The sequence below is a fragment of the Lissotriton helveticus genome, chromosome 3_1 (genome assembly GCF_964261635.1).
Source record: "Lissotriton helveticus chromosome 3_1, aLisHel1.1, whole genome shotgun sequence".
Taxonomy (NCBI): domain Eukaryota; kingdom Metazoa; phylum Chordata; class Amphibia; order Caudata; family Salamandridae; genus Lissotriton; species Lissotriton helveticus.
In genome coordinates, this window is record NC_136061.1 from 964,639,763 (window position 1) to 964,666,417 (window position 26,655).

General features: G+C 43.9%; 1 protein-coding gene and 1 pseudogene across 4 annotated transcripts in view; one reads left to right on the top strand and one right to left on the bottom strand.

Moving 5' to 3' along the window:
* The window catches only part of ASB18 (ankyrin repeat and SOCS box containing 18), a 302,293-nt gene extending 292,800 nt beyond the window's left edge, over positions 1-9,493 (top strand). For all 4 annotated transcript variants that reach the window (XM_078681372.1, XM_078681373.1, XM_078681374.1 and 1 more), the window contains exon 5: positions 9,281-9,493. In XM_078681372.1, the coding sequence (XP_078537498.1) occupies positions 9,281-9,466 (186 nt within the window). In that variant the 3' untranslated portion in view covers positions 9,467-9,493. The remainder of the gene's footprint in view (positions 1-9,280) is intronic.
* Positions 2,698-3,381, bottom strand: LOC144825306 (E3 ubiquitin/ISG15 ligase TRIM25 pseudogene; annotated as a pseudogene).
* Positions 9,494-26,655: the final 17,162 nt, after the last annotated feature.

Consider the following 26,655-nt stretch of genomic DNA (forward strand, 5'->3'; position numbering starts at 1 on the left):
GAAGACTATTCAGCTATGTATATTTGTAGCTGCATTGAGAATTGTTAAACGATTTCATATTGACATTAAAGAAATATGCCAGGACCAGTTAATTACTTTCCATGGACTTTGCAATAGGTTCCAAAATGTTAGCTCTAAGAACATCTGATGACTTGTTTCAGAGTTGCATATCTCAATTCCAGGGATTTATTCCAGAGAAGATTTACGATTTTATTCGTATGTTCTTTGTCTTTTGACAATATTCAATTTTATTCGAAGGACAACCAAACTGGGGCTCAATGTATCAGACTCTGAAGAATCTTTGCAGCATAGGTCTTATTTGGAGGAGCAAGGGTATTGCCAACGTATTTTAAGTCAACTTAGTCTAAGAAATTCATTTTTTCAATATCACTGAAGATATTTTCTTTCCATAATGCTCACTGGTGCATTCTGTAATCCATTAATATTATGCCTCAATAAGAGTAGGCTTTCAACACTTCTTATAGTGTGCCACCAATGGGCCACGAGCAACTCTTTAATGAGTGGTCAAACACAATCACTTTAATCTTTCTGTTATTAACTCAAATCCCATCAGACACACAAGGGCATATTTACGAGCCCCTTACTAGGCCGCTGCGCCATTTTTTGTGAAGCAAACGAGGCAACCACCAAGTCATATTTATGAGGCCATGCAAAGCCACTTTGAGTGGCTTTGAAAGGCCTCATAGATATTTGAGAAAAGCAACGCAGTGCAAACCGCTGCTTTGCCATACTCTGTGCCAGGCAGGCGTTCCATGGGCGTTGCAGTAGGTATTCCCACACAACACCCATGGATTTTGATGCATCCCCAGATTTACTAGACCATGTAAACCTGAAGATGCCCCAAAACCTTTTGCCCCCCCCACCCCTCCAGGAAAGGCGCAACGTGGAGAAATATATTTATTTCTCCTCGTTTTTTCATCTTCCTATGTGTGCTTCATTCTGCAGCACACATAGAAAGAGTAAAAAGACTCCCAGGGTTGTTGTTGTGCAGGAAGGTGCCCCCAAAACAATCCTGCATGAAACACAAGCACCCTTGCTCCATGTTGCAAGGGTGCCTGCGTTGGCGCCAAGCTGCCAAAATGGCGCCAGTGCAGACGAAAAGGACAGCAATGTGCCGTATGCCATAGATTTAGCGCATTCCTGCCTTTTCGCTTTGATGCAGCGCAACAAGGTGACTTGCTGCGCTGCATTGCGGCAAATCCCCATAAATATACCCCACATTGTTCCTCCAATGCACAGAACGCCCTCCAGCACCCCTATCGCATCTGATCACCTAGGACACATTTGTTGGCACCTAAATTAGAAGGTTTATGTTTATCGAGCAACTTAGAATAAAAATATTCATTTTATAATAACATAATCAAAGTACCAGAAAACGTCTACGAAGAGCTGCTGTCTAACAATCAGCCTTTTTCCTGGACACAAAACCACAGGGGCATCTTGCAGTTGACTACACCTAACTATAGAGGGCAAAAATCAGGAATGCATAGAGAGGGTATCGCCCACTTCTGTCGTCTGCACCACTGGTGACCTCTATTGATATTGTTGAACATTGCAGCAGAATCCACAAATGCACCATACAGTGGAGTCACCCCGCACACCAGGGCTGGTTGACCATTGGCCCCAGAGCCACTACACTGCACCTTGTAAAGACTCCAAGAGTACAGGCAGCCTGGAATTTCAAGACTTTTTTCGTGGCCATTCTGTTAGATGGCAAAACAGTTTCGTAGCAAAGTCCTTCCTTACAAACCTTAAAAAAGATATCAGTCCATGTAGATAAATTGATCCATCTTTATCCCATATCATAAATCGGTACAGAAATTGAAGCCTTCTGGACACAGGGCAATATTTTGTCATTCATGAAATGGCCCTGAAAGGAAGTAAAACAAGGAGCCTGGGAAATGTTTGCAGACATGCATGAAGGGTTATTCAGCCGCAAAACTTTAGAAGGCTTTGGAAATACAATATATCAAACTATTGGAGAGTGGCTCTAACATAATGTTCTCTTGGACAATTTAGGACGAGACCAGATTGAGGGGCCGATTATGATATCGGTTTTCCCGCATCCTCCGGGCCGGCAGAAGCCACCGCCGGCCCGGAGGATGCGGTAAAACCGCTGCAGACTGAAACAAGCATTTACAATGCAACGGTTTCGCCTTTGGATGAGTTAGAGCAGTTTTCTTTGTCGACAGAAACACCGTTTTCCACAGCTATAACTGTTCTGGCGCACAGTTGCTTGTCTTTTTTGTACCCCTCAGCGTGTCATCATCCAAACATGCTTCGACTGCAGATGCCAACCTCTGTAATAATGGTACTGCCCCGAAATAGTACTTGTCGGTGATACAAGTGTCAATCCGCAGGGGCGGAGACATTGCATGTGTCATGCAAAGGAAGGGGCTGGTTGCCCCAAACGTGCATGTCGGAAAATATAACAGCACACACCGAATTAAGAAGTGTCAATCCTGACATTTACATGCATGTCAAAACTGACCTGTCTGAGAGACCCTTCAACCACGGGTGAGCCAGTAAGGACCCCCAGGCTAACAAGAGCTCACAATGTCTGGGGGTAGCTGTGTTGTTAAGGCAGACCATAAACAACACCTAGACAACCGCACATCACATGCTGTAACTTGCAATATCGAAGTGCTTCAGCGACCCACACAAGGGAGGTAAACGCTATACAAGTTCTACAATACAAGGTGCTAGGCTTATTCGGGTGCCCCCTCTTGTCGTGTGGGGCTCGGTACTCACCTCTCTTTTGAGCTTGGCCTCTGGCACGGTGTGTGTTTTGCAGGCCTTGTGGTCGACCAAGCAGTAGCAGCAGAGGCACTTTCCGTGCTCCTCGCAGAAGTACTCGAGGAGCTTCTTGTGATCTTTGCAGGTACGGAGGCCCAGCTCGGAGCTCCCCAGCGGGCTGTGCAGCTGGTGGTGAGCGAACGCCTGGCTCCCCAGGTGAGGCTGCAGGTGCTCCTGGCAGAAGGAGGCGATGCAGGTTACACACGTCCGGACGGCGGCCACCTTGAGGCAGGAGTCACAGGGCACGGCCCCGTCCGGACAGGACTCCTCTTCCTCCTCCGGCTCCGGCTGCGCCTGCTGCTCCTGCTCGCACCGGTTCACGTCCAGCAGGTACTGCTGCACCACGGTATCCAGCACGCTGTTCTTGCGGAGCTCCGGTTTAGTTGCGAAGCCAGTGCGGCACTGAGGACATTTCCAGCCCTCCTGCGCCTCCGTGGCCCAGATCACCTCCAGGCAGACACGGCAAAAATTGTGTCCGCAGGGAGTGGTGACCGGGCTCTCGAAAGTGCCCAGGCAGATGGAACAGGTAAACTCCTCGGAGAGGTCCAACAGCGAGCCCGACATCTCGGCCATCTTAGCAAGGAGTGACGGTCACCGAGAACGGGCGAGAATGGAAACCGAAACTTAAGGGTAGAGCAGGCGAGAGGGAGGGAGTTAGTGGGCTGTCAGGGAAGAACGCGCTGCCACTAGAAACGGAACTCCTCTGAGAATATGTGTATCTTCGGTAAACAAGCTAGAAAGCAAACATATATTATATGCAAGAGCCCGGTTTCGCGCGATGCTTACAGTAAAATACGGCCCTGTTCATTGGGAGCAAAGGAAAATGAAAAACAAGTCAGGTCCCGGGCCGGCCAGCCAATCACAGCGCGGCCCGGGGAATGACGTCACGGGGGTGTCCCGGGCCGGCAGCCAATGACAGCGCGGCCCGGGACAAAGGGGCGGGACTTAAAAAAGTCCCAGAAACGCCCCCGAATCGCGTTTTCACCAGAAAGCGTGATTGACAGCCTCTGTCTCCCAATGGCTAGCCTCCATTTATGGAGCTAGCCAATGAGAGACAGAGGCGGAACCAAAGTCGATATGTAGGATCATGAGGTTTCGCCGTGGGCGGAGCAACTGCTACGCAGTTGCAACGCCCAGGGCGAAACCTAAAAAGACCCACCGCCAGATTAGGATGGCTGGGGGATCTTTTTTCCGTCCGCAGCTTTTCTGCCGCGGTCGCCTTCCGACCGCGGCGAAAAAGCTATAACATGGCTGGCGGTGTCTATCAGACACCGCCAGCCATATTATGATGTGGGTGAAGGGGGGTGGGGGGTGCACATGGGGGGTACCTATGGTACCCCCTGCATTTGCGTGGCGGTCACATCCTAATCTGCACGGAGGAACGCCGCAGCCCATGCGGACGTTCCCTCCTACTCTGGGGTCGCGGACGGACTCAAGTCCATCCGCGATCCTAATCGACCCCTAAGTTACTAGGCCTCCCATTGGCGAGCTCCATATGATCATGGCAAGAGGTAATTTGAGCTATCCTCATTTGAATATTACTTTGCTCTTCACACCACTTAGTAATCACCTCCTAGAAGATAACATTGTGTTGCTCTGCGGTGTAATGCTTATGTTTAAATTTGTTTAATTTGATCAAATGTTTAATGTACTGGTTTATCTTCCATATTTTTAAACCGTGCTCCTTATGGGACTGTTGGTCTTTTTTTACGGGTCATCATATGACTATTACGACTCACCTTCTGCATCCTCTATCTAACCTCTTTTTACAAGCTTCAAAGTCAAACCACAGAAGCAAATCTTTCCTGTGATTTAAAGGCATGAGGGCCTTTGATAAATCACAAACTTTGTTAGTCATACATTTGAACAATTTCTCATACTCCCCAACAACATTCTCATTGACTTTGTGTTACTGCGGACCCAAGGGGGTTCTTACCAGTTTGTGAACAAATTAACTTAGTTCATTTAACCATTCTTTGTACATTCCAGGTTAGAACAAAACCAATTCGTGTGACCCTGCAATTATACAGATTGGCTAATTCAATTTAATTTTATTTCATTGGTTTTAACAAAAACCTACAAATAACGAAATGTGCAAAACACGTTTACAGGCAAAATATAAATGGCAATCATGGGTACAATTAAAAATAGTTTAAAATGCACTCACACAGCAAGTCATTCCCCATATCACAGATCATTTACTCGGATCATTATTAAAACAGCATATTAGAGTTTCTTCATTTCCCAAAGCATTATTACAGTATAAAAACATTTGCTTGCCATACACGTTTCTTGTATTCAAAAATAAGTGCACAGAGAAAATGTAATACTGCCTAATATATCACCACTCTCCCCTTTCAGTAAACTTTCTAGTGCCTGATCCCATGTGTTGCTCCAGGTTAAAACTAAGATTCCTTAGGAAGAAGTGTTGTGATCCATAAATTAAAAACACATAATAATATGTCACATTAAGGAGCGGCTATGAAAAATCTATATTTACAGTTGTCTATGGGATTTTACTCTATGCTCCTTTAAAATGATAAAGCGGCGGTAGCTGTTAATAAGGAAATATTTAAAAATCTGACTATGGTAACCACAAGGCACAGGTATGAGGCTGGTTGGTTTATTCATCTCCTCACTTACTGCCTGAATCAGAGTATAATCGTCAAGTTACAACTGTTAATCCCTTTCAACAATCCACAGAGTTCACAAGGTTCCACGCACTCACTGACATAATGGAAATGAATAAAGGACTTACAATTACATGACATATTTACATTAACATCAATATTGTGTATACATATACGGACACTACACTGATGTAAGTCTAGAATAAATAATTCTATCAAACATCTGTGAGAGCTGCCAATTATAAGACTGTTACTGAAGGAAGTCCAGAATTTCTTGCCTTCTAGCTAAGCCAAATCAGTATCTAAAGTTATAATTTACACTGAAGTTTTCAGTTTTATTTTAGGCAAAACATAGCTGCTGGAGTAGCTACTCTGCTTGTCATGAAAATCCATATTGCCCAATTTTCAATGTTAAACATTTTCTGCAGCAACTGCAGCGTTCTCCCTGTTGGCTGACTAAGGGCTCACTGGTTAAAGACAGGATTCCATGGTATCACCCCTCAATTTATGTTGAATTTGACAAGAGATTTAATTGTCAGACTATCTTCATCTAAACAGACTTAAAATGCCATATTATAAAAGAAGGAAAATGTGCACCTTTTGGATGGCAGCCTTTGAAGGGTGCAGATTTACAATTTTCAACAATTCACAAAAAGTTTGGAAATCTTTTAGGAACAACGAGCATTGGTATATTTGAAAGCCCAAATTTGCTGATGTAAAACCTTTTTCTCTTCTTTTTTGTATTCAAGGGACAAAATATGTTAACCTTGGATAAAACCTTGTACCCCAACAAACACAGGGATGTTCTGATCACCTCCCGAACATTATTTAGACAGTTTTATATAGCGCTGGCAAGACCATCGCATTCAGAGTGCTTTACAACATTGACACACGCAATAATATCAGACAACAATATGTAAAAGTAAATAACTCAAGCACTGCATCCGGATTCTTGTTGAGAGAAACACAACAATTTATTCATTGAGCAGAGTAGAGATTACCAATATGCCCCATTCTTTACTCACTGGAGGGTTAAGAAGTCGATTGAGGAGGTGATACTTCATTTGTCTCTTAAAGATCATAAAGGAGGAGTTGGTCCTAAGATCTACTTGTAGAGAGATCCACATTTTGGGGGCATTGCCCAAGAAGGAGCGTGCCAGGGTTTTTTGTTTCTTTCTTTGGATGGATGAGAAGTAAGGTGTTGGTACTTATTAGGCTTCTTGTCTGGCCTGCCTTAGTGAGTTTGGCTACCAGGTAGGCTGGTTTACCAGTGTGAAGGACTTTATGAGTGAGACCAGCAGTTTTGAAGTTACAGCGAGCTTCAGTTGGTAGCCACTTTAGTTCTTTCAGGGAGGGAGAGATGTGATTGTGTCTTTTGACTCCATTGACCACCCTTGCTGCTGCATTCAGAGTGGTTTTCAGCAATGGACAAGCTGGGTAGCAAAGAGCAACACAGAGAATGCGGGGAACCATGGATGTGAGGGGACACACAACACACTGGGGAGAAAGCAAGAAAAAACATATACGCCAATCGAGTACACATTAAAAATAAAAGTAGTTCCCTTCTATCAACCATGAAATGATACAAGTCATCAAATCAGAAGAATTTTTTTAAAAGCTATGCTTCATGGGAGGGACAAACACAATAAGGATAGCAATCAATATAAGATAATTTTTATTTTTCAGTGAATAAAAACCATAAAATATTGCACCAATAAAAAACATTTAAAAAAAACATGTGCTCCTATATTAAAATCAGAATTTCACAATTTCCTTTGACCATCACAGAGATTCATGTTGTGCCCTGTTTAAGTAAAGTCACTGTGGAGTCATCCTTACGTTGCATTCTCGGACTATTTGCGGTCAATAAGAAGCAAGCAAATCCCAACCTGCACCATCTTTAAAACCATCTGCATAATTTACACAGCAATCATGACCAGGGCTCATTCGTAACTTGCAGTCAAGCTCTCCATTTCTCGTGCTCTTGGCACCTGAGAGACAGGACATCATCAGACTGGAGGCTAAGAAGTGTAAACTGAGAAAAAACAAGGTAGCAGACCTTTTTCATGTATTCCCTAGAAGCTGGAACAACGTGCCCTAATCCGTGCTCCTCTTTAAAGAACACTATATAACAATACAGTAACATTCGACAAACCAGCCACCTCACCCCACCACTCGTCTCTTGTACGAGTTAATTTGATCTAGTACAGCACTGAGATTGACTTTTGGCTAGGTTTGTGCCATACAAATACCTCATACATACATACGTACAGGAAAGCCAACCAACGATAAGTAAAGGGCTAACACAATGCTCACTATAAGTATTGTCATTATACACAGTAGATATTTTTTAAACACAGAGCTAGAGCTGTCTATGGGCGTGACCTAAAAAAGCAACCCATGTGCAGAGAAAGGGTACTGCCTAAGTTAAAATCGAAATGGAGTGTCAGAGGTACAAGATAATTGATGGAAATTAAATGCAAAATCCTAGAGGAAAAGAGAGTTTAACGGTGCCCTCAGGAACAGAAATGAAGAAGAAAAGGTGAGCGGGACCACGAAATGGAGTAGGAAATGGGAAGGAGGGAAGAAAGCAGAGAGAAAGCTGCAGGGAGAAATCTAGGGAGCGGAGGAACACAACCCTGAGACAGAGAAGTAAAAACATATAAAAACAGGTTGAAAAAAGTGCCTGGGATGAGGGTTTGTGGTAAAAAAAAAAAAAGCTGATCCTGTGGGCTGTAATCATGCCCACTGTGAAGGTGCAGAATTGACCTTCATGAACCCCTTGTACACCTTGTTTCTGTACTGACAGATATTCACAGTGAGCCGCATTGTGAGATACTCACTCTTAACCAACTGGAAGACATTTTTCAATAATACACAAAGAAACATTACAGATGTGAGTAAATCTAAATGCTGAGCAAGTTCAGTGGCGTGCTTGTCAAACGAGTCTTCGATAAAAGTTTGTCCTAAACTAGACTCCTCCTGGGGAATGAAATGCAATTGACCACTAGAAGTTCATTGACTAAATTCCACAGTGTCATGCCTCGCAAAAGAAACCACCCTCTCATCCTCTATAAAGTTTGAAGGGGTGTAAAAACAGGGGCCAACCCTATTTCCCGATTCATAAGCATATGCAGGGTCACCATGGAGACCTCATCAAATGAGGAAGCAAACAACGATTCTAAGAGTTGAGTATCTCTTCCATCACAACAGCCCTATTGTTTTTCAGTGCGTCCCTACATGGGGCCAAGTAACACAATGGTAATGGGTTTGGTCACTCTGTGTGTGCCACACCACTCAGTGGTGCCAGTGAGATTGTGTAGTCAGTGGAAGAGATGCGAGTCATGAGTTTGGCACTGGAGCAAGATATAGTCTGGGTTGGTATTCTTTTCCTCCGAACTCTTTCTCCTGATGAGTACAAACTGTAGATAAAAAAATGTGGCCTAATTCATTTCAAGACTGAGGTACATTAGCAGAGGAGTCTTTGTGTCTAAATACTGGATTAGCAGAAAGCGCGTCAGTCTGGCTGCAAAAATATACCCAATGAGTCAGGTATGCAGACGAATATCTGCCCTTAATACCGACTGCTGGTTCCACACACACATTGCTGCACTCACTGTATATAGTTGAGGTCATTTTCTCTATCGTTCCAGATATATACTGACCTAAGGGACAATAGGCAAATTCACAGACTGGCCTATGCATCCGAAGGGCGTTTAAACTGGGGTAGGAACTCTCTCGCTCCCAACCTGTCGGAAATTTTCAATACAACCCAGAATGCTTCTCTATTTCGAGACTTCTGTTTCCTCACTCTTTCTCACTCTCTCTTATAGACACACCGGTCCTTCTTCCAGTCACTGCTACGGCTGTCCTCGTCCACCCGCAGTCTGCAGCACCTGTGCCGATGCGCCATCCGGAAGCACTTCGGAAGCCGGTGTCACTGCCTCATCCCCAAACTGCCAGTGCCTCCGGCGCTTCAAGACTACTTGCTCCTGCAGCCTGACGGGTCCCTCGCCTGAAGAACCAGACATCACAGCAGAGCCCATTGTCTGCCCTGCAGCAGTGTCTTTGTACAAAGAAGGATTTTCTAACTTTGAAAGAAAAGTCTCTAACCCTAATGTCCTGACCGGTCAGGTCAGCCAGATCAGGATGTAATGTAATGTATGTATACTTGTAAAGCGCACTGCTACCTCGTTACGTGGCGTCCTGGCGCTGTATACCGCTGGGGAATCCGTCCTGGCTTTCCCTGTGAGAGGGCACCCCCAAGGTGAAACCAGGCATCCCCGGCTCAGCTAGGGCCGTTGTGGAGATTAAGCAAGCTATTGCCCAGAGTTGCAGAGTGGGACCCATGGTTAGCTTAGGCACCTAGGCTAGAATTATCAAGTCCGCGGACATTGACCCAAGACCCTGCCGCGTCGGGAATTGAACCCTGGTCCCGGGCCGACCTCTGCTTCAGGGTCTGCCGCTGCTAACCAGTGAGCCACACTTCTCCACATCTCCAGGATGTTGTGGGAATTGCCTGAGCTGCGTGGAAGGAATGGCCGATGGCTCCAGGTTGCTTATTTTCTAGCATTCATGAAAAGGCCTGGTCTGTGTTTTTATGTGCAGTTCGTTGGTGGTTGATGGGAGCCAGGTAACAAGTGATCAGCTTTCTTAACACCACTATACAGTACTCACATCGTCGTGTGTCTTACATAGAATCGGCACCACTATTTCATATGATGGTAATTAAAACCTTAACTCTTAAACCGTTGAACCACTCTAAATGTCCAGTCGTTTGCATTGCAGCTGAAAAGACTATTTGTTGCCTCTTAAATTTCAGCCTCGACATCTAAATGCAGAAGTCCAGAAGTTTACTTCTGCGGTATTTCCAAGGCGAATCTGTCTCCTTATGTGAATATTGTGTTGCATTTCTTTCAGGAGCAGCAGCATAGCAAAATAAACCTTAGGACTGCAAGCGGGTGCATGCATAATCAGCATGTCTTTAATCGTTTACACAATGTTTTATCGCCTGTACGTAACACAGGGTTTAATTTTAAATAGGAGAATGCCTGGGTCAATCATTTTATCCCTCTACATAAGCCTCTGGCGAGGAAATACAAATATATATGCAGAATTTTAGGACGAATTAAGACTGTAGCTAATCCTGCCCACTGCAGGTAAATATTAGCCTGCCCCATTGTCACTATTTCAGCTGTGCCTGTCTCTAAAATTCTGGAATCTGGTTTATTTGTTTCAGGCATTCGTACAGGGGAACACGAATCATTCTTTTTGGCAGGAGCCAATAAACAAACATTAAAAAGACTCCAAGTGGTCCAATATGCAGTGGCTCGTTTGGTAGTAAAACTACCACGAAGGTCCTCCGCATCTTCAGCCTTAAAAACCCTTCTTTGGCTCCCACTACATAAGAGAATACTCTTTAAGATTCTCCTAATCACCTTTAGAACCTCGCTCAAACTGTGGCCAAAGTACCTCTCATCAAGGTTCTCCCCCTACATTACAACTAGAACCCTTAGGTCCTCGTCAGCCAACCTCCTCAAACCCCCAGTTTTAGATGCAAAACAAAGGGAGGAAAAACAATGGCTGAATTAGGTACGAGAGCTTGGAACCTATTGCCAATGCATCCGAGAATGTTAAAAACTGAAACACAATATAGGAAAGCACTGAAAACTTGGATTTTCGGCTCCTCAGATGAATTTTGTCTCTCATTTAAGAACTTCGGAGCTTCTTCTCACCTCCCTACCAGCGCCAGGATGCTCCTTTCGGAGTGGCAGTCAGCTCTTTATAAATACTCCATTTCATTTCATTTTTAAGAGAAAACTCATCGAATATATCCACCACTAGCCCATCCACCTTTCCAAATCCAAGATAGATACAAATACAAAGCATTAAGGGCAAAACATGCAATAATTATTTCTTCTGAACACAAATATACAACCTGCTATTATGGATGCAGCTGCACTGACCCATTTCGTATCCCTGTCGGATGTCTTAACATCTGGATTCTTACCCACTCTATTCTTTAAACAGCACCAACACCCTAGTTCGCTACAATCAACCATGATTTCCACTGACAGGTTCTTCCGTCAGGATCCCCACTCCTGTTTCAGCATGGTTATATGTCAGGATATTGTGTGCAGAAATGTCTTCTGGCATCAATAATGTGTCCTAAATGTTGATAATAAAAATAAAGACCCAATGGGCGTATGTTTTGTTATCTTTTTGTAGCTAATATTTAAGTCATGATATTTATATTATACAAAGGTGTGACCATGATATTCCGGTACCACACCTTTCAATATTACCCTTGGAGATGCCATTATTACAGCCTTTGTCATTTATGTCACTCTATCTCCCAATAGTTAGGTGGTCCTTGTAACCTTGCAATCCAGATTTCACCATATTTCATTTCTGACACTTGGGAAATGCCATGTCTCTCCTATTCATTTTGATTTACATTATTTAATATTATTGAAGCAGATTTTTTCCAAACAGTTTCTGTATACAAAGTACATCTCCCACATTAGCGTTGTATATATTAAACAGCCTGGTGAAAGATTGGTCACTAATTGCAACCATGAAGTAAATGAAAGGGGGTCATCCATCTTCACGGGTGTCATTGGGGTGATTGGCCATAATGTTGACTCACTGGTTGGTGTCCCATACACTACTGACCATTGCACGCAATCTTTGATAGGTTGATTCGTATTCTCCACTAGCCCATTGATTGTGGTTAGATAAAGAAGTAGTCAGAGGGAGAAGAACACGTTTCAAATCCTCTCTCATGACTGATGTGAATGTATCAGATTTTGTTATGTTAACAGAAATTTGTGTGGCGCTGGATTTCGATTAGTATGGCCTTGCATGTATAAACAATGTGGATGGCAAAATAATGTTAGGGGAAGTTTAATGCCTCTATTAGAAACATAAAATTGCATATGGACTACTTCATCGCATTTTAGTAGTACTTTATCACTAAACTGGCATAACTCTGGCCCTCACACAGAAGAAACAATGACCATGTAAAGTTTAGAGCAAACGTTTGCTGTGCCTTGCTTAGTCACTTTGTGGGAAATTCTATTGGTTTTGAATGGTTAATCTGGCATGGCAATCACACCATATCCATTGACAAGCAACTCTTCTTCATTCTCCATCCCGCCTCACTAGTACTCTTTTTAAAAAAAAAATTGAATAGTTAGTATTGGTCCTACAGACCCTTCCTGAATAGTGTACAAAGCTTAGTAAACATACTCTCACGTGATATAAATGCCATGCTGCTCAATATTATGCTCTGTTCAAGCATGGCCAAGACACTCTACCATATTCTGGTGTTCATGGAGTTAGGTGCGCTAGCTGCACTGACGTCAGGAATGTTCACAAGCGGCGTATGATCTGTCCTTGCCAGAAAGCTCCTGCCTCAATTATAAGATTCGAAATTATGTACCAGACAAGCACAAGCCGAAGATTCTATCTCAGTAACAGTGCAGCACTTCAATTCCTGCATCAGAGTCCTGGGGGCTTATTTACAAGAAACTGACGCATCTCTGCGTTAGAGCAGAGATGCTTCAGTTTCCTTGCGCCAGGTAAAGAAACCCTTACACCACCATTGATCCATTGTATTTACAATTCTGCGCACCATGGCACAAGGATTGACAGATGTGTCAGAAATTCTGACGCATCTGTCAGCGCAAAAGTCACGCATTGCTGGAGTCGTGTCTCAAGAATGACACAACTCCCGCAATGCTTGTGGGAGGCCTATACTTAATACACTGCGTCACTTCTTATGCCAAGCAAGCGTGCGTCCAAGCTTGCATCAGGTTTTTACGCGTTGGCGTCCTAGAAGTGGCACAGTGAAATCTTGTAGATTTCACTGCATGACTTCTACAAGGCTTTCCTATGTGGGAAAGCCCACCCTGCATACATTATACTGTGCAAATGTACCCCCGTGAGGGAACACTGGTGCAGGGTCACCCTCTCGTCCACTGGTCTGTAGACTAACAAAGAGAGATCAGCACTGGAGGGAAGTGAAACAAACCAAGTTTATTAAACACTCATGAGCGGGACCGTGTCCGAACAACACTCTAAAATGTTGTGGGACGAAGTACCTTGAATACAAAAAACATCATCCTTATATGCTGTTGTTGCAGTGTAATCGCATGGGAAGGAAAACTGGAAGAAACAAGTTGAAGCACAGAAATCGCTACAGGCAAACAAGGGCAGATGGGTGACCAGGTGGTCAGCAGATGAGGAGGGGGAGTAAGAATGTTTATGGCGGCAATAAGCAATCATTTGGTCACATCTGAGACTGGCACCAGTAGCTGCAGCGCACCTACACGAGATTGACCATGTCAGAGAGGTCAACTTAAAATTGAGAACACAGGCTGGGTGAAAAGGCGAGCAGCAGAGAATAAAATGAATATGACAGAAACTAAATCGACGCAACAGTAGAAATGGCTGCCGCTTATGCTAACATAGAATTTACACTTTTCCATAGACAAACCTTTTAGCATAAGCTAAGACATTTTTTGTCCTTTCTAAGGGGCATATCATGTATCCTGAATATGTATTGCCATGAGTCCATATATTTCTCGTTCCACTGCCAAACGGGCATTTAGGTTTTTGACATTCTCTCGAGACGAGATGCAGGCAGTACAGGCAGAAGCAAAGAGAGAACAGAGCATCGGTCCACAATGAATACACAAACAACAAGAGAAGATAATAGCTATTAATATGAACAGGATTGATAATACTTTCAAACCCCAAACTGAAAGGAAGTCCCAAAACCACCCAGTCCAAGTCCATGTTCCTAGGTCTTGATGTATTTTGGTGGCTATCTTGTGTAGTTTGGAGATGGCCGCATAGACAGGTAGTGAATTGTCCGGTGTGAAAACACAGCAGCTGGATCCAATGACACAGCACGCTCCACCTCGGTCAGCTAGAACAACATCTAAACAAGTCTATTCTGTAAAGTGGCCATGCGGATTGATGCTTGTTCTTCCATCAAGTTTCTTAAGGCTGCAGTTGTCTGATTAATCACTGCCTCCATTGTACGGGTGAGGTGGCGGAGCAGCTTGCTGTTTTATACTGGGCCAATGAAGAAGAAAAATCCTTCATTAAAGTCTGTATATTGCTCCCATGTGGTCTCTGTCTGATCGACTACAGAGACATTGAAGGCACATTTTTCCCTACTACCAACCTGGTGATTGAACAATTTCAAATCTTGGTGGTATGTTGGGGGAGCTAGAAACACGAATGGTAGAAGAAAAGCTATGTAACAGGTACCAGACCAGCCTGAAGGTAGGAAGTAGTATGCCTTAGCTCCACAAACAAAATAAGTATGATGTGATGCGAGGAAGCTGCTTCGGCCCCTAATGGACATTTGCAACACTGTAGTACAGTTACTGTGCCCATTAGCACATTGCCTGTACTCTGTACACAGAGGGGGCCAGTAGTCAGAACAAGAGAGATAACAGGTGGCCCATTTCCTTTAGCTGATCTAGAGCTTGGATACACATATTTTGTTGCTGTATTTCCTCTACTATATTTTTCCATCACCAAGACAGTCCCCTTTGCTTGTGGGTCCCCATCTTCGTTGGGATAGCATACTTTATTCAGTTTGGCGTTGAGGTCACCCACATCCCATGTTTCTGAGAGGTTACATTTATAGGAAGCATGTAGTAGCTCAAACCAAGCGTGGCATGAGCCATTGAGAGAAAATGGCAGTGGTGGCAATGGGATTCCTCTTATGTTCTGGTGAGGAGAAATCTTGCCACAAACCCAACAGTTAGTAGCATTGCTTAGGTGGTGTATCTGATGCAACATTTGAAGAAATAAATTGTTTCTCAGATTTTGCCGGTACCCCTGTTCATGTTGCTGCAAATCGAAATGATGGTGCTCCTTTGTAGTAGACGATGTAGCAGTAATGTTGAGCAAGGAAGCCCCAGGCATTACTTCCTCCACTACCCACATTACAGTAGCAATAAGATCAGCAATTAAAGTCAAACCAAGGATGCAAAGTGTACAGCCATTACACATTGTCGCAGCAATCCCCTTCTCCCTAGGAGGGATCATCTTTCGGCAAACAACAAGAAAGGTAGCGCCCTAAGAGTCCTTAGTGGATGTTGGTTTCTTCACTGATGCTGAGACGAGTAATCACTAATAGCCCCTTTGTAGTCAGACTTAACACCGAGGCCAATGACATCACTTGTCCTGGTTTGCACTGGAGAACCTTTCTTCCTGGATCGGAGTAGGTACCTGGATGTACCAGGGATAGTGTGATCCGGAAAAAAGTCCTCAGTTCTTTCCGGTGATGCAGCTCATCCCGTCTCTGTGACCAAGATGTCGCAGTGATCTGTCAAAGCAGTAGGATCCACTAAGACGAGTGGAACCTTCTTGCAGTGGGTGGCATACCTCAAATTTTTCCTGTTGGTCACTCGGACTGCAGTTCGGGTGGCGAGGAGAACCTGCTTGGGGCCCTTCCAGCGAAGTTCCAGACAATTTTTCGTTGGAAGACTTTTCATTATGAAGTCTCCCGGATGCAAGTCATGGCCATCACCTTGCGCCCTGTCCGGGAGAGCTTCTCGAACCTGCTGATGAATGGAAAGTAAACTGTCAGTCAGCTGAAACAGATAATCACTCATTCATGTGTGAGGCCCATCGTGTATGGGGCGAGGCTTAGGAACTCCCCAAATATTCATGGGCCTGCCAAACACAACCTCATATGGGGTAAGCCCAGAGCGTGTATGAGGTATTGATCTGATGGAAAGCAGTGCTAAGGGCAATGCATCAGGCCACTCTAAGGAAGTGGAAGGCTGTATTTTTGCCAATTTCAGTTTCAATGTAGAGTTATAACGTTCCACCAAGCCTGCTGACTGTGGTTGGAAAGCAGCATGGAACTTCTACTTGACCCCTAGCCCTTTCATAACATACTCTACAACCTGTCCAATGAAATGAGGCCCATTATCACTCCATAAAACTCGACAAGCCTCGTATCCAGGGAAGAATTCCTTCAGGAGTATTTTCGCAGTTGTGAGGGATGTATTGTCTTTCGTAGCATCGACCTCCACCCATTTACTGAAGGCGCAACCTATTACTAAGACATATTTAAGGTTATTGCAGCGCTCAAACTGGATATAGTCCATCTGATGGACCTCAAAGGGTACAGATGGTGTTGCAAACCCCCCTGCTGGAGTTTGCGTTTCCTTCCCAGGATTGTACTGGAAGCAGACCAGGCAAGACTGGACTGCGTTTCCTTCCCAGGATTGTACTGGAAGCAGACCAGGCAAGACTGGACTATCTTTTTTTAGTGGTAACAGCAATGTCAGGATGGTCCCAGACTTGCATAAGCTGCTTTGCTTCTGAAGATGCACCAACATGGGCTGGACCATGTGCCATATGAATCAGCGGATATAGGTATGCAGTGGGCAACTTCCATTTAGTCATATCTTTGTTCCTCCGACAGCCCTCATCGTCCAATGTTCCATCCTTAGACCATTGGTCTAATTCATCAAAGGAGGCAGAGTGTTGCATATCCAACACTTCCTGTCTAGCATCATACCAACGCTCAACTTGCGACTTAACCACATACATAGACGTGGTGCTTCGCTGCGTAGCAGTCTCATGGGGTGTACAATCTGCAAAGGCATTACCTAGTCCTATTTTGTCTGTAACCTTGTGTGCGCTACACTTGACAATAGCTATTTTCTTAGGATAAGTTAAGGCAGTAAGAAGATTTGCACTAGTTCTCCATGCACTATCTGTGTTCCATGTGAAGTGAGAAAACTGCGTTCTTTCCACAGGCAGCCAAAATTGTGCGCTACCCCCAACGCATACTGACTATCAGTGTAAACATTCAGGTCTGTACTAAGCTCTCATGCGCTGGTTAGAGCGATCACTTCAGCTGCTTGAGTTGATTTCTGTGGGATACGAGCTGTCTCAACTATTGTCTGGAGTGTCGTAGTTGCATAGGCAGCAGATGTAGTGCCATCGGGCAATTTCAAACATGACCCGTCAACCCATAATTCCCCCTCTGTAATGGAGAAGGGAGTGTCTTGCAGGTCAACTTGTTTGTTCTTCAGTGAGAAATATGCAATCATGGGACTCTTGTGACTGAGGCTGAGTGGATGGAAATGGCAGTAATGTGACGGGATTTAGTTTCAAACATCTTTTAGCTTGATATGGGGGACCAAAAGTGTCAATTCATATCCTGTCAAGCGAGCACTATTCAAATGCTGCATCTTTGTTTGGTTTAGCAGCTCATCAACTGAATGGGGCACTAACACAAGCAATTTGTGTAATAGAACTATTCCTTCACTCTGGCGAATAGATACAGCCGTTGCTGCCACTGCTTGGAAACATCCAGGCAGTGCGCAAGTGACTGGGTCGAGGACAGCTGAAAAATATGCACACAATCGTTGTTTATCACCCTGCATCTATGCTAAGACCGAGAGGGCACAACCTTCCCTTTCATGTACATAGAGTGTGAAAGATTTAGTGTAATCTGGGGTACCTAATACTGGTGCAAAGGAAAGGGCTTGACGTAACTGTTGGAAGGCGCTTTGGCACTCAACAGTCCATGGGAGGGGCATTGGGGTGTCTTTGGTCAAAAGGGCTAACAAAGGTTTAATAATATGCAAAAAACAGGGATCCACTGCTTATAAAAGGAATTAAGGCCAATCAATGCGCGGACATCTTTTTTGAGTACGGGGTACAGGAGTGTCTAGAATGGTCTGAATGCGATCTGGTGTGAGCGCACGTCCCTCCTTAGACAGGAGGTGACCTGATAGGTAACCTGCTGTCTACAGTATTGCAATTTCTTTCTAGAGACTTTGTGATTATGTGATGCAAGAAATGATAATAGTAACAATGTACCTTCTTCACATAGTTCTGGAGTATCAGCAGCACGCAAAATGTCATCCGCATACTGAATTAGAACCACCCCTTTTGGTACAGGAAAGGAATCAAGTTGTCTCTTTAATGCTTGACTATAAATACTAGGACTTTCAGTATAGCCCTGTGAAGCTCTACAGAACCTGAATGATCTATTTTTCAGTGTGAATCCAAATAGATAATGGCTGTCCAGGTGAATAGGTATTGATAAGAACACATTTTTCAAATCAATCACGGAGAATGTGGTGGAAGTGGGAGGGACCATAGTGAGGAGGGTTGTTGTGTCAGAAACTACCGGATATTGGGGCACCACTATTTTATTGATCTCACGCAAATCAATAATGAACCTGTAAATCTTAGTATCAGTGTCCTTTTTCAAAATAGGAAGGTTAGGGCCATTTCAGGTATTATATGGAACCTCTTCCACTACACCTACTTTAATCAAATCCTGAACAATACCTGCTAATGCTTCCTCTCGAGATATTTTATATTTGGGCAACCAAGGCACCCTCCCTCGCTTGAATTTGTACAGGTGGAATAACCATTTGACACACATCAGTGTCTGATCTAGCCCACAAAGTGCAAGGTGGGGATGCCAGAGCGACGTCCTTATTGATAAGGCAAGATCTATTAACTATTGGATAGTTGTCATTAAGGATAACACGTACCCCTTCTAGGGAACAGTGTATCGTAGCACGAGAATATTTTAGCATATTGATAAACACAATGTTATCTGGAGTATTAGGGGAGAGCAAGAATGGACATGTTGCAGTGAATCCATCTGGTCCGAATTCAAGTGGCTGTGATAGTGGGCTAGGTGTAGATGTTCCGTCGAACTCTATTGATGTTATCAATGTGCCAGACAGAGGAGCCCTAGAAACCAGTCTTTTAGACAGAGCACTAAGGGTAGCCCCTGTATCCACCCGCAATCGATCAGTTGATCCCAAGACATTTGCATCAACATAGGGAGCCATTTCATCAACTGGCATCTCAACCGGTCCCACACCCCGTCCTGGGCATCTCTATGCATAATCGGAATCTGTAGGCGTTTCAGCAGAATAATCAGTCATTTGGTACTGGTGTCGTTTATCAAAGGTATTAGGGTAGTTTGGTCCCTGTTTGACTGCCTCAAACCGGGGTCAAGTACTTACACTTCCCCTGCTTCCTACATTCCCTGAACGACCTCTCATACTTCCCCTTCCTCACTGGTATTGTTGGCCTTGCAAAAGGGGGCACTCAGAACGCCAGTGTCCAGTCTCTTTACAATAGGCACACTGATCGGGAGACAAATCCCCCCGAAGGAGAGGGAGTGCTCCGGGTGTATGCAGTGCACGTCCGCCCCCTCCACCTCTCCTAAATGGTGGACCATACCCCTGAGCCATCATAACCTTTTTTTTTAAATCCTTAACCTTTTTATCTTCCCTTCCCTTTGCTTCCTGTTCCTATCGTTCATAATATTGTGCCATTATCAAAAGGGAAACTGGGGAGGACGTGGTTCAAGAACTTTCACTGGCCTTGAGGCGACTAGATATTTCAGGTAACATATTAGCAACAAATTTGTCAACAAACAGGTGTTTGCCTGTCTTGTCAGCAAACGACTGGCCACTAAAGTCATGAAATGTCTCCTCAAACCTTGAAAAGAAGTCAGACACTGACTCATCCTTTTTCTGTTTACCGGACGCTAACATAGTCCAATCAATTTTCTTAGGGGGTATGATAGTCTTCAATTTAGTCACAATAGCTTTAGGAAGATCTAATATCTACTGTTGGGGCTTCTGGGCATGTTCCCTGTTCGCATCTATTTCTTCTAATTTTTCCCAGGTGTCACCAAATGCCACAGCGTCATTCATTTTACGTATTGTTCTCCATATATCAGGGGGCAAAATAAACCCAAAGAACATATCTATATCCGCTAAGGTCATAGTGCAAGAGCTGATAGCTCGCTCCACCTCCTCATAGAAGGCGGCAGGGTTTTTCCGGGGAATGGGCAATGCACTCTTAAGGGCCATAACATCTGCTCTACTCCAATGAGTGTAGACCAAATTATATATGAAATATCCATTTGCATCATCGGAAGTTTTATCATCATTAGTTCCCACACCCTTCGGGGAACATACATGGGTGCGGCTTCATGCATTGGTCTCATATCAACTTTACCACCACTAGGATTTTCCTCGTCCACCGGAACATCTGTTTTCTCTGTCTGAGACTTTTCTGTCTCTACGACTTTACTCTTCCAGTTCCTAGCTAATTCTTTTTCCTTTTGCAGTTTTAATGTGTCATACCATAGTTTAACCACTTGTCTAATTGTACCAGGTATGTTTTTGAAAGGGTGAGTCCCATCTCCTAACTGCTTATAATCTGCATTCAAGTCTTTTGGGCCTGGTTCGTCAAAGATATGTCGCCAATTATATAATACATCCCAACAGAACTTTTGTAAAAAATATAACTGTTTTGCGTCTTCCCAAGCCTGAAATGTAGTTGTGAGGATCGTCGCTGTAGTAGCCCGACGAGATTCCTCTCTAGCACTGCCCTTCACTTTATCTTTATCTTCCCTAGACAGAGTAGAGCGAGTCTGTCGCATGGATCGCTGATCTTTGTCCATATCTTTTGAGGGGGAGAGCTCCTCATCAGAAGCACCACCCTCAGGGGCACTAGGGACGGGGGATTTATATGAGTAGGGGGTCACTCTATTATGATGCAATCATCATGAAGCATACCAAGTATTGGATAGACAGGACGTCTAATAGGGTACTGGCCATTTAGAAGCAATCAGCGTTCTCTATCTTTCTTTTCTATTGCTTCCTGCATTTCCTTATCTCTTAATTCAACACATTGCTGATGTATCATCTTCCGTTGTTCTTTCGTCGCTATAGCTTTCGCTTTCTTCGCTCTCTCTCGCACTTCCTTATCCCACATACGCAAACAATCAAACATATCCTGTCTACTCTTTCTTCAATTCCCACCTGCCAATCTCTGTTTGGCCTAATATTCCCTGCAGATTCGCCAAAGAAGCCCCAGTCGAGACAGGCCACCACCCGAAAGGTCAAGTCAGGAAAACCAGAAAGTTCACGTTGGCTGCAGAGACAAAGGTCTTCTCATGCAGTGCGCATCCTCAGTGATAATTTCAATCTTCAGAGGGCCGCGTCTCCCATGGGACCCCACGTTGGGCGCCAATTGTGGAAATGTACTCCCGTGAGTGAACACTGGTGCAGGGTCACCCTCTTGTCCACTGGTCTGAAGACTAACAAAGAGAGATCAGCACTGGAGTGAAGTGAAACAAACCAAGTTTATTAAATGCTCATGAGCGGGACCGCATCCGATCAACACCCTAAAGTGTTGTGGGAGGAAGTACCTTGAATACAAAAAACATCATCCTTATATAATGTTGTTGCAGTGTAATCGCATTGGAAGGAAATCTGGAAGAAACAAGTTTAAGCACGGAAATAGCTATAGGCAAACAAGGGCAGATGGGTGACCAGGTGGTCAGCAGATGAGGAGAGGGACTAAGAATGTTTATGGCGGCAATAAGCAATCATTTGATAACATCTGAGACCAGGTGCACCGGCAGCTGCAGCCCTCCAGCACATTCTCCAGATTGACCATTTCAGAGAGGTCAGCCTAAAGTTAGGGACACAGGCTGGGTGAAAAGGCGAGCAGCAGCGAATAAAAGGAATACGACAGAAACGAAATGGACGCGACAGTAGAAATGGCTGCCACGTATGCTAACATAGAATTGACATTTTTCCACAATACCTGACACAGGTATGTGGTGCAGGGCTTTACAAGGTGAGGCAGCTCCCTTGATGTGTCACGTTGTAAATTGTCCCCAACCTGGTGCATTGTTTACGCCGCAGATGCGTCACAAAAAGTGACGCAACAGCAGCACAAAGTGTCCCAAGGGGCTTGTAAATCTACCCCCTGGTTGCTAATGCTCCTAATAGCTCCATGCTGTGGACGACCTGGGAAAACAAAGGGACCAGCTGATTGGCACTAGCATCTACCTTAACAACTTCTGCCAGTTTCTCCTTAAAAGGAGCTGCCACAACTGTCGTACTGTGGGTGTATGACTGCGTGTTTGATATTCTCAAAACGCTATTGACTTAAGTATTTCACAAAAGCTTTTCTAAACATGCTTACCTTCACACAACATCAGGCACCTTGGTTTTATTATATTTACGACCTGATCAAGTGCCACACTGTGCTTTCTCTCTGAGTGTCCTTGCATTAGTAGATCATCCTAAAGTGCCAACTCCCTTTTTATATTGCAGGATTTTTGTGTGAATTAGCACTGTGAAATACTAAAAAGTCAGACATAAGTCTGAATTACATTCTCATAAACTGGTATACCACATCTGATGTCACAAATGACATGAATAGGCATTTGGTGTTATGCAGGTTTGAATGTGATCACATGCAGTACTGTGTTCCACAAAGCGTTGACATGAAGTCTTCTATTTACAATAATACGTGACATTCTACACCGATTTATTTTGACTTCATATATCAGTACAGAGCCTTATATTGACTTTATGTTTTTATTGTATTGTATTGTGTTCTTATATAGCGCTGCTATCACCCTACGGGTATCTTGGCGCTCAGACAAGAATCAACGATTATCCTATAGTTCCAGATTAGAGAAGATGAACTAGCCCCTAGGGAATAGTAAGGTCTTCAATTCCTTCCTGAATTTCAGCAGGCAGCTACAAGCCTTAATAAAGACAGGGTCTATAACGCCATTCTATGCACATCTTTTCCAGTGTCTCACTCAAATCCCTAAGTACAATCATCAGACTTTCCTAATGTAATGCCTTACAGAGGTAACAGCTTCTGCGTAATCCTGCACACAAGTGCTGTTGGCTGTCCATTCCTGCACACTTCTCTATGCCTTCGTACATTCTGAATAAATTCATTGTATTTTCGAATTCTCTAACTGACAGATCCTGTCCAGGTTTAAATGGATACAAATGAATGCATAATGTGCTTTGCTCATTCCAACCAAACATGGTGGTGCTTCTGTGTCCGGCAAATATTGTAACTATAGCCAATTTGCCTGTAAGTACTAACTCTACCATATAACCTATCATCTTGTCTTTTATCCCTCAAAACAAAACTGATTGGATGGATGGAAACAGGAACTTTTGTTTGCCCCATGCACTTACATATTTCTTGAGTTAAGATAGTTATTCATGAACCTCAATGCACTAATAACTTAACTTCTGTTCACTGAAATAGTACTTTTCAATATGGTGACTTTCGTGCTGGAGGTGCCGGGTGCGGCAATCATTTTTGGCGTCCCCCATGACCTCCTCCTCTGATTCCCTCCAGGCCCTTCTAGAGGGTGGGTTAGGCCTTCTTAAGATAGTCCTGGGGCCCACTCAAGGTCCAGCCACAAGTAGAAAATCATCTTTTGTTCTTTTACCTAAAGGAAGAATTCATACAAGCCTGCAGACTTGTAATAAAGGCCTAATTGTGTAACTTTCATCTACAACGCCAATTCCTTGGGCCACTTTATGTGCCTGGGGATGAAGGGATGACATCCATCACTGTGCACCTGTGGAAAGGGTACCTGAGGCATCCCCAGTATATCAAAACCGCAAGCTCCTGTCACATAATAATTAAGAAATACAAATAATTATATTTCAGAAACAGTGTGAAGGATTTTGCCACTGAAGAAAACTAAGAATTTGCATACAATCCGGATATATATTTGAGTGCGGTTTGTTACATTTTCTATCTGCTTTGACGTTATGCCTAAATTATGGCCAAGATCAGGGAAATTATGCGTCTGGGGAAAACCAAAATAATGCATCAGTTTTTAATAAATTATGTGCCAAGTAAAGATAAATTACTCTGTGTAATGTGGCCATTTTGTGATAGTATTACTTCATTATTTTTTAAAATGTACACTTATTGAAAAACGTTATACCTCGTTAGTACCAATTTAACACCGAAATATGGCAATAGGCGACTTAAAGGTGAACAGTTAACTTTTGCGGAGGGCCTTCCACTGACATGTTGCTGCGTTTTTTTAGTAACTTTTGATCTGTTGAGCTATAACTATTTTTATGTTAAAATCTGCAAGTTCTGCTGCAGATGATAGATTATGTGACAAATGTGGCAAATCAATAAGTATGTTTGAATACGCTGCAGCCACAAGAGCGCGTACTTCTAATGGCCCTGCTTTTGGCACAATACTAAACAATAAAAAACTGACACTGGAAACGCTTCAAATCTTCGTAAGTGAAAAGACTTGTCAAGTTTCACTAATACAACACAAATATAAAATGGCAAGGTGCAGTGCAAGTGTCATTTACACAAGGGAATTCACTGGCAATATGTGCTGCTGCTGTCCTTCCTACTCTCATCTCCTGAGTGCTCACAGAAGCCTGAGTTTGCTAATATGATTAGAAGGAAATTAAAGAACAGACAGACACTTTGGGGTATGGATGACTGTGCATGTATTCTCTTCAAATAAACTCTCCAATATTGTCACATGAATAGACAGAAATAGATGATAGAGTCACTGAAAGTATGTGAGTGCATAATTATGGATTTGTCACACAATCCAGCATCTTCTACATCATTTGCATATTTTAACAAAAAAAATCTTAAACCAATCAAAAGTTACTAAAAACGCAATGGCATGTTGCAGCACATTGGAAGTACCTTCACAAAGGTTTACTGGTCACCTTTCAAATGCCTATTGCTGTAGTTGTGTTTTAAACTGGTACTAATGAGGTGAAACCTTTTTCCGGACAGTGTTAACGTGTAAAAAAAAGACAAAGTATTAAAGCAATACTACCTCATTTTACGCTGCAAAATGTAGTCACCCTGCTGCGTAATTTGGACCTCTCCACTGCATTATTCCATTGCACTGGATATAGTGCTGCTGTTACTCCTTTGGTCCTAAACTGCTAAAATAATATAACAGGCTAATCCACCTGCTGCAAAGCTGTTCCTACGTGCACGATTCCTGGGGAGTGGGAGGTGGGCGGGAGTAACATCCCGATTTAGTCAGAAGCGAAGCCTTCCATGAGCTCATTAGAGCGACATCTTGTTTGTTTTTCTCCTGCTTTTCGGTGGCAGTCTCTCACTAAAAGCATCAATTCGAGCCTGGAAACGGGTGTAACATCTCCCCCACTTCTTTTCCACATATGAGAATTAGCGCGTGGCACTGACCCTTGTTTCTGTTTTTTTGTGTGTTGCTCCCTCCTGGCTGCGTCGATGACATTCCCGGTGGAGAACATTGAAGCCTTAAGGAGAAGAGTAATTCCACAAGAATAAGAGGACACTTTTGTTTGGTTATAATAGCATCAAGTCGCAATAAACTCATCTATGAAGTCTGAATAGTCGCATGATTCCTGTCTATCTCTGACAAGGTGGCAGCGGTTTGCGCCTTGCGCCTTGTCCAAGTAGGGGCCCACGCTCTAGTCAGAGTAAGTGTAGTACACTCTAAGTTTACCTGTGCTCAACCTCGGGTCGCTTGGCTCAGAGCAGTGAGGCTAAAGTAAAGAGGCAATTTGTAAAGTATTTGTGAACACACACACAGTAACACAGTGAAAACACCACAAAAGTACTGCTCACCGGTTTAGAAAAAAAGCCAATATTTATTTGTGTAAAACTAGACCAAAACGACATGCATCCAACCTACAAAAGTAAAGGTATGAATCTTTCAATATTTAATGCAATTATGGGACTGAGAAAACAATAGCTCCACCTGGGGCCATCTGGTCGTGCTTGACCGAGACAAATCCAAACGTTCAGTCTGAACGCGATGGAGCACGGGCCAGTTACAGGAGTCGCACGGACCCTGCTCCAGTATCATGGGTGCATCAAAAGGTCAGATGGTGCGATGCGCAGAGGAGGTGAGGCGTTGCTACAGCAGCCAATATGTCGGTTGGCACTCGGGGACGATGTGTTGTGCAAAGGAGGTGAGGTGTCACTAGTAAAGTAATGCGTCTGTTCCTGGAGGTGTGGCCAGATTGTTGAGCCGCTATCGCCTGGGGACGAGGCTGGGTGCAGGTGAGGAGATGTGTCAGTTGCAGGTGCGAGACCTCGGGTCCTGAAAGCAACACGGTGTCGATGATGCATGGATGTCTCAGCATGGTTCGTCGATTCCACAGCATTGATGTCTAACCACTAGGCTGCAGGTGCTGCGTCCGAGTGGTGTGTCGCGGACTTCAGTGAAGTAGTTCCTCCTGGCATTCCAACAGCTTTTCTGCCTGGCAGAATGTCCTCAGTGCAGAAGTGTTCCAAGTATATGGTGTCAGCGGTCCTGTACTTGTACCCATTTTAGCCTTTTAAGTAGGGAGACTTC